The sequence below is a fragment of the Pteropus alecto genome, unplaced genomic scaffold (genome assembly GCF_000325575.1).
Source record: "Pteropus alecto unplaced genomic scaffold, ASM32557v1 scaffold87, whole genome shotgun sequence".
NCBI classification, from domain to species: domain Eukaryota; kingdom Metazoa; phylum Chordata; class Mammalia; order Chiroptera; family Pteropodidae; genus Pteropus; species Pteropus alecto.
In genome coordinates, this window is record NW_006443225.1 from 15,518,706 (window position 1) to 15,527,775 (window position 9,070).

At 42.3% G+C, this 9,070-nt stretch overlaps 1 protein-coding gene across 2 annotated transcripts in view; it reads left to right on the top strand.

Moving 5' to 3' along the window:
* The first annotated feature begins 5,208 nt into the window (after nucleotides 1-5,208).
* GDAP1 (ganglioside induced differentiation associated protein 1) overlaps nucleotides 5,209-9,070 on the top strand; it is a 16,080-nt gene continuing 12,218 nt past the window's right edge. The window contains exons 1-2 of one of the 2 annotated variants that reach the window (XM_006924037.1): nucleotides 5,209-5,335; nucleotides 6,599-6,791. In XM_006924037.1, coding sequence (XP_006924099.1) covers nucleotides 5,219-5,335; nucleotides 6,599-6,791 — 310 coding nt within the window. In that variant the 5' untranslated portion in view covers nucleotides 5,209-5,218. The remainder of the gene's footprint in view (nucleotides 5,336-6,598; nucleotides 6,792-9,070) is intronic. The other variant, XM_006924038.1, reaches the window with a different exon arrangement.

Genomic DNA, 9,070 nt, shown 5'->3' on the forward strand with positions numbered 1-9,070 from the left:
ATCTATTTTATAGATTTAGATACGGATAGATATATTTCCTAATAACTAACAATTAAATAAGATCAGTAATCGGGCTTACATCATTCAGCCATAACAGTTCTATAGGATAAATTAAAATTTGATTGAAGCATAAGACATATAGAAAAGTGCACAAATTATAATGTCTTGGTTCAAGGAATTTTCCCAAACTGGATATATATCAGCATGTTTGGTAGATTTTTATCATAATTTTATAGGTCAGGTGACACAGGCTCAGAGAGGTTATGTGATCTGTTATTTAATAAAATCGATCGAATCTATTTTAACTTCATTTCCTCAGAGATATTTAAATGAACAAAGTATTTCAATAAATATTACTATAAAAGACTATTTGCAGAGCCATGATCCTCGGCCGGGTTTGTAAATATCGAATTTCGTCAAAGGAAATGAGCTTCACGCGCAGAATTTCTCGAGCAGGAGGCCGAACGGGCTGTCATCTACTGCTGGCACGAGCCGTTCGCCGTTTGCCGCCGCTGCTGCTGGTGGCGACAGCGATACTGTCTCACTCTTTTTCTCCATTAATTAATAAGCCGTTTTGGAGCATCTTTTATGTAACAAGCACTGTTTGGGATTCCTGGGGTTCCTAAAACGAGTAATATTGGGCCTTGACCTTAAGAAGCTCTAAGTCTAACACACAAACAGTATTAGACTATCTAATCAGTAGTTTGACAGTATAGTTTGTGCTCTCATAGAAGTATTTATACCTTTGAGGACTAGTTTTCAAGAAGATGGTTATATTTTCCCCAGAGTCTCCCCCTGGGCTGTGTAAAGCTTGAAAGTCCACAGATTTCCCTCTTTGGTTTAAAGCTAGCATTGAGTAGTAGAAAATAATACTTCTTAGCTCTAGGATTTTGGACCAGTCTCTCAGTCACTAAACCTTATCGTCCTCAACTATAAATTAGGGATGGTAGCTACCTCACAGGCTATCACGAGGATCCAATGACATTGTAAAAAAGTGGTCTGTCATCTTTAGATGCAGAAGTTCTATGTTATACTTCTGTTTATAGGGTATTATTAATGTTGAGTACAAATGCAGTAATCAATTAATTCAGTGTTTACGGGTATATGGTTTTGTTTCTGGGACGATGTGCTAATGGGCATTTAGATGTATGTTATATCTACTTTCTTCCTAACTGCAGTGAAGAGGATGAAAATGTAATCAGGGTAGTGGGTGTCTGAGTAATGGAGGAGAAAACAGAACTAAGGCTGCCTGGGACAGGAAAAGGCACCAAAAGCAGATTAATATACAAATTCACTCATTCACAAGTCTACTCAGCGTTCTCCTGGTCATCATCATCATTAAAATAATTTACCAAACACTAAATAAAATTCATACATCGAATGGTGTGCTGGTTAAATGCTTAACAACCGACTCTCTGGAAAAAACAAACATACACATGATAGACAGCACTGGCCAATTTCTGTAAATACTCCGGCCATGGGCAACCCCAAGCTGCTGATATGATGTCACTGAACAGGGAGTTGGGAAGAGATGCACAGGAGCGTATACATGACCGCCACTAAGTGAATACAATAGACATAAGTAATCTCGAGAATACAGATAATAATAGACATAGCAAAATGATTAGGAAGGGATGAGTTTTAAGTATTTGCTAGCTGTACTTTTAAAATTATTTAAAATGCAATTCAATTTTATTTAATTGTTAATATTGGCAGTTTTGAACATCCAGCTTGCAAAATTCCTGGAAGTTTAACAATCAGCTCTCATGAGCCGGCGGTAGCACAGCCAGTCTGGCGCCAGTTCTGGGAAAGGCCACCCGCTCTTCTGGGAAGAAACTGTGGTTAGGAGCCTTTCTCCCCCTTCCCATCCTAAGCTCCTAGATACCAAAGCAGTTATGACACTGGATTGTGATCTCATCTTGCTCCCTCCACACCAGTGTCCCCTGAGGCCGGTGTCTGTGACATTTTCTGCCCTGTCTTCTGTATCTAGCCCTGTTCCCGGCACAGGTGAAGCTCGATAAATGCACACTGGAGAAATGAACGGACCTGGATCTGTTGTCCAGGATCCCGCAACGTAACGTGATGATGTATGGAGATGCGGAGCAGCAGAAGACACACACGCTTTAGTCAAAGCTCTGAATAAACATGTGAACGGATAATAAAGTTTTTTTTTTCTTTTAATTATCTACAAGTGGCTTTGAGTGGGGATGGAAAATCATAGGGATTATGGATCAATGAAAATAGATGCTGCGGTTCTTTTCCTACCCCTATTGTGATTTAAAACCAAGACATCACCAAGTTTCTGTACCTCATCTGTTTACTGATATTCTTTTGATGTTCAAGTCTTTAGTAAAAGCAGCAAATATTCACTATAGAAGAAAGTACAATATATAAAAGCATAAAGAACTAAAGCCATCTATGTTTACACGGTTGATGTATTAATGAAGATAGGTTAAGATAATAGCACTTGAAAAAGTAACAGTGGCTTAAACAAAGTGCTTTATTTCTTCTTTAAGGAAAAGTTTGGAGGTATGCAGACTCAGGTTGGTGTGGTGGTTCTGCTGCCCAATGTCCTTGTGTGTGCTGCATGCCACTGAGTAGGCTCTGACTCCCGGTGACTCTTAAGAATGACTGAGGTCCACAATGTCCTGTCCCCAGGGGCTCAATTTCCTTTCGGTTCAGGGCTTGCCCATCCCTAGGGTGTGGCCTTATTCCTCGTGGTCCAAGTCAGCATCCATCCTCTTGGAAGCAGGATGGAGGATGGGATGAAGAAGAGGCACAGGGACAGGGGTCTCTTTACGAAACCCTTCTCAGACTTGTCCTGCGGCACTTAACGTAACATCTTACTTGTTAGAAACTAGCCACATGGCCACCTTTAGCTGCAATGGAGCCTGGGAAATGCGGTCATTCTCAGCAGCCTTGTGCTTAGTTAAAATTTCTATTACCATTGAAGCAGGGGAAAATGGATTTTTAGGGCCAACTGACAGAATTTGCTGCAGTTATTTCTAAGTTACACTGCAAACAGAAGAATTGATAGGTTAGGAGTTATGCCCATTTTCAAGGTTTTTGATGCATACTGATAAGTTTCCCTTCAGAAGCTCTGAACACATTTACACTCCCAAGGACATATATGAATACTAATATTCAAGACAAGAATCAATCGACTCGCTCAATGTTCACTATCTGGCTCTGCTGCTGGGAAGATGTGATCACGTGCCCACTGTCTGACAGATCTGGACTCTGCTGTCAGGACTCCTTCAGCTGCAAGTGACAGATGGCCTACCAAGAGTGTTGAGTTTATTCTGATGTTGAGTAAATTAAGGAAAAGGAACTGTGTAGTGTATGTTGGAGAATTAAAATTGTTCTTCTGAAGAGGAATGGAGAGCAGGATCATGTAGGAAGTAAAAATTTTGAGGCCTAACGAGAGAAGAGCACGTGTGATATGATGTCCTCTTAATGTCATGCAATGGCTTTTCCACATATGCTTTTATCATACGCTATATTGCAGGCCCTACCTTTGTGGCACCAGGGACCGGGGCTCCTATGATAATCTAACGCCTGATGATCTGAGGGGGAGCTGAGGCGGTGATGCTGGCGCTGGGGAGCGGCTGCACATGCAAATGAAGCTTTGCTCGCTCCTTCATCCACTGTTCACCTACTGCTGAGCAGCCCGGTTCCTAACAGGCTATGGACTGGTACCGGTCCGCAGCCCTGGGGCTGGGGACCACTCTTGCAGGCAATGTCCTAAGTGCTTTATGTATAGTCTCTCACTGAATTCCCATGGCAGTCATATATTTTTATATATCCATATTTTACACATGATGAAGTGAAGGCTCAAGAGAGGTCGTTAGGGGTGGAGCTAGAATTTAAACCCCATTCTGTCTGATTTCAAGGTTCTGCTTTCTGCCCCTCTATTTTGAAGTGTGAACTGATAAGAAAACAAATTTGGTTAGGATCCGTTTTGCTGTAGCATTTGAACTAACTTAAGGCTATAAAAAGACATTATTGAATCTTTAAAACTTATAAAAGAATTATAGAGAACAACAAATGAAATGTTGTTAGGGAGATGAAGGACCCTAGAGATTTTGTCTACACCAGGGGGCCTTTGGGCTTGAGTGGGATACCTGCCTTCATAACACCTTGTGTTCACTCCAAGACAGACAGATCTTATCTCTACTGTAGTTGTCTATTTATGTTGTTGTCTCTGCCACCAGACTTATATCTTGGGTACCGGGTATCAGGCCTTTGTATTCTCAGGGCCCAGCATAATGCTTGGCACATAGTAGGTGCTCAATAAATATTTGCTGAATGCATTATATGAGCATTTGTTTTATGGTCACATTAATACGTATTTACTGAAAGGGAATTTTATTAATTTACTATGAAGCCAAATTTTAAGAGGTGTACAATAATAACTAGACTAGTATAAAATATTATTCTGACCGTGGCGATAAAGAGAATGTTTATAAGGCATCTGAATCTGTGAATAATACTGAGTGCCTACAACACGCCAGGCTGTTTTAAGTGTTTAACATAGTATTTAGTTCCTTAATTCTCACAAAAACCTAATTAGGAAAATAAATTATCTCCACTACAAAAATGGAGAAAACTGAAAAACCAGGACACGAATCTATGTAGATACATTCTAAAGTTTCTTTAACAACCAGGCTATTTTTACTTCACCATTGTGTATTAGTTGTTCATTAGATATTATTATTATTTTGCATGACTCCAGCATAGTGTCTTCTAATGACACCTTAGATCCTTATCCTGCTGCTTTGTCTGTTAACTGTAACACCCTCTCCTCCCAAAGGCACAGACTCAGTGAGAGGAACCCCAAGTATCTTGGAAAATCGTGCTTTTATACCTGAGCATCCTCTACTCTACCTCCCAAAAATGAGTCACTTGCGATCAGAATTATTCATTATTCACTGTAATAATCAGGGGCTCATTTAACAGTTTCTCCCGAAAAGCGTGCGGTTGCGCCTCGCAGGTGACTGCCGCACTCCAGAAGCGTGCTGGGGCGCACACGCCCCGCGCCTCCGCAGCTTTGTCACGGGAGAAACTACACTTCCCAGGGGCCTGTTCGTTCCCCGAACTCGCCCTTCCCAGCTGCAGGAGGCGCCCACAGGAACCCCGGCCGCTCTGCGGGGCAGCGTGGGCGGGAGAAGCAGCACCGCGCCGACGGCCTAGGCCTCCCGCGCCCGCGCGCCCCGAAATGGCTCGGGTGCAGGGCGAGCAGAGAGGCGGCGCGCCGCTGATGGCGGAAGGCCAGTCGGGCGCCGAGGTTAAGCTCATTCTGTACCACTGGACGCATTCCTTCAGCTCGCAAAAGGTAAAGGCCTCGCGGGGGCGGGCGGCGCGGATCGGGTTTCAGCACCGGGACAGCTCCCTCTGCGCCCCGCCCGGCCGGCCCACCTAGGGACAGGCCTCCCACCGCGCCCTAACCCCTGCGTACCCTCTCTCGGGGATACGGATGCGCCTTTGGGGGAGCAGAGGGAATCAGTCAGAGATGGAAAGGCTATGACCCAGGCACTGGCACTCACGAAATGCGACCAAAAGGCATCGCTTTAGGTGGGGGCCTTGTCCCCTGGGCCTTGCAGGGTGAGGCAGAAGGAAGCGCCATCAAGCAACGGAATAACCTACAGCTCCCTCTTTTACTCATTCTTGTTCCCGTCCACTCTCTTCCAGAAGGCCCAGCATATCTGTATTTCCGGGTCTTGTCTGGGGGTGGGGGGACATATGATTAGGTTTAGGGTGCCAAGAAAGCAGTGGAGACGGAGAGGGTGACTGTAAATGAATACGGCTAGAATCATTTTCCTTACTTATTATCTTTTCTAATTTATAAGGACGAGACCCTAGACTATCTCTGACATGTTAATTTGAGAACAGGAGTAGTCACACGGAGTTTAACAGGGATATGATCTCAGAAATGCGATTTCATCGTTCTGCGAACATCACATACTGCACTTACACGCACCTAGATGGAATAGCCTCCTACACACCCAGGCTAAATGGTACAGCCTATGCTCCTAGGCTACAAGCCTGTGCATCATATTACGTACAAAAGAACACAAGATTAAATCAAGCACGAGAGAGAGAACGATGCAATCAGGAGGCACAGTACACACGAGACGCGTGAGGCTGCCGCTAGGGGAACACGGCACACAGTTTTAAAGCAAATACACTCTAAAAACACCAATAAGAAGCACAGTCTAGTAAATACATAAACCAGCAGTACAGTTGTTTATTATTATCAAGTATTATGTATGGTACATAATCGCATGCACACACCACTGGCAGCGCAGTAGGTCGGTTCACACCAGCATCGCCACGACGCAGACGTAAATGCATTGTGTGTCGCGATGTCACGAGGTGGTAGGGGTTTTTCAGCTCCATTATCATCTTAGGGATATACTGTCGTATATGCAATCTGTTGTTGACCTGAAGGTAGTTATGCTGTGTAGGACTGTACTCAAAAAGAACGTTGAAAGTATTAATAACTCAGGGGAGCACAGAAAAGCTGCTTGGAGGTATCTGGGGATGTCGTTTCACCGAAAGCCTGCATGCGCTGTGGTAACGGTGTGAACTCTTCCAGGTGCGCTTGGTAATTGCTGAAAAGGCATTGAAGTGCGAGGAACATGACGTAAGTCTGCCCCTGAGTGAGCACAATGAGCCTTGGTTTATGCGTTTGAACTCAACTGGAGAAGTGCCTGTCCTTATCCACGGGGAAAACATTATTTGTGAGGCCACTCAGATCATTGATTATCTTGAACAGACTTTCCTGGATGGTAATGTTAAGGCTATTTGTGATTTCTTGGATTTACTTTTAATACAAATCTGTTTACTCCATCCCTTCCTTCCTCCCTCCCTCCCTCCCTTCTTTCCTCCCTTCTTTCCTTCTTCCTCCTTTCCTCCCTCCCTCCCATTCTATTTCTTTCTTTTTGGTTTCATGATGGTGATTTAGTGATAAAAACCTTTTCCATTTCCATAAGCACCCAAATATAAAATAAGTCAATAACATGTAATTTTGTATAAGCCAATGTAACTCTGTTTAAAAGAATTTCATGTAAACTACAAATTTTAATGTTGGAACTTTCCTTTTCGATTCACTTGCAAAAAACCCTGCAGGTGTGTACTTTGTGCTGGTGATTTAGTAGCCTCGATGTCAAATTCATAACATAGCTTCAAAATGTACACTATGAAAATCAGCTTTATCTGTTCAACCATGGTAATACCTTAAAAACAGGAAGAGGGCAAAAAGAGGAATAACTTTTAGGCAAGGGAGAATAGACTGTGGTAAACTTTGATTTTTTTTGTCTCTGTTACATCTGCATAGTTTGAATTTCATATCTTTTGTAAGGAATATTATAGGGCTTAAATTTATAGAGTGTTTAAGAAATAATCATGTATTGATAGCCTGTTTTATATCAGGCATTTTGTAATTTGTTCTATTTGGTCTTCAAAGAACCCACCTGAGACAGTCATGGTAGACTAGTTATTCCCACGTTGCACGTGAGGAAAGAGAGACAGAGAGGTTGTCGAAGGTAACGGAGCTATTTCATGGCAGAGTAGGGCTGGAATGCAAGTCTTTCAAATGCAGACCTCCACGGTATACCGACCATCTCCCCCGGTCACGGCCCTTACACACTGTCTTGCTAGTTCCTAATGACGACCCTTTGTAGCTTCAGTGATTCGCCCAAGATTACAAGCTGGTCCCTGGCAAGACTGAGAGCAGAACACAGGGCTCCAGCTTCCGGCTGGGCACCCTTCTGTGATTTCTGACTTCCAGCTACTCTTCATCCGCCCCCACTTATGTCAGTGTTCACTGGGCAAATTAAAACCAGAACCTAACCTCAAATCGCTGGAAGCTGAGAAAGGAAACTGGCCCCAAACATGTCAGGTATTACTTCTCAGGAAAATAGCTATGGGACCTGAATGGGGGAGGGACCCCAGGGAACTAGATGGACGGTAGGCCACTTCTGCTCTTAGTCCAAGTGCTTCATTCCCTAGGGTTCTGCTTCGAGGTTTTCTTAGAGATGGCCATTGATCTAAACCAAAGAATTTGATACAAACTGCTTCCTCCGTCACCATTACTTGCTTTCCATTCTCTATGCAGAGTACTGTACTGAAAATGGTGGCTAATTGATTTAAGATCATTTTTTTCTCAACCTTGAGCTTTTTGGAAATGGACAAGTGTTAAATAATAATTTGTATTTCTTGGGAGAAGTGATTATAATAATGTGAATAATAGTGTGAGAATTCTATTTTAAATAATCCAAAACTTTAAAAAGATACGGTAAATGGAAGACTATATTTAAAGCTTTTGCTAGCATCCACTGAACTATTATCCTCCTCCCTCTCCTCCTTCTCCGTCTCCTTACATCGTTTCTCCTCTAAGATATTCAGGAATATGAAATTCGTTGGTTTACTTCATAATGTAGTGATGTGCATGATTCTCAGGCTTTCTTAAAATTTTCCTTAGGTGCTTCTTTTTTCTTTGAAAGTCTAAACAAAACTGAAATACATTCAGAGTCCAGCTCGAACAAGGAAATACTAAGTTCTTCTTCTTATGATTTATTGAATCCGAGGCATCGTGGGCTAAATGTTAAGATGAAAATATGGAAACTAAGCACTTTAATTATGATTGTACCAAAAGAATAAGTAAGCAATCAAGAATCTAGCTTTTAGTTTGAAGCCGTCCCTAACTTGTTGTGGATCCTTGGTGACTTGACTTCTCTGTTGGTCCTTTTGGATTAGATGACATAGTTTTTTTTTTTTCTTTTTTTTTTTTAAATCAGTTGCAGAGATAAAGCAAGTCCAATCGGTTCTTATTTCACTCATTCCTCTTTCCTAGGAGAGTAGTCATTCCATTGGATAAGGCTGAAAAAAGATGATAATTCAGGGACCTAAAACCATGGCAGATATAAAAACAGCAAGAGAACAATTAGTTATGTAAATGAAGTCCAGTCTGATCTACAGATGGACTGTATCCCAAAGTATTAAATAAAAAACAAACACGTGTTATGACGATTATCATTAAGATACTTTGTATTTATCATTAGGGACT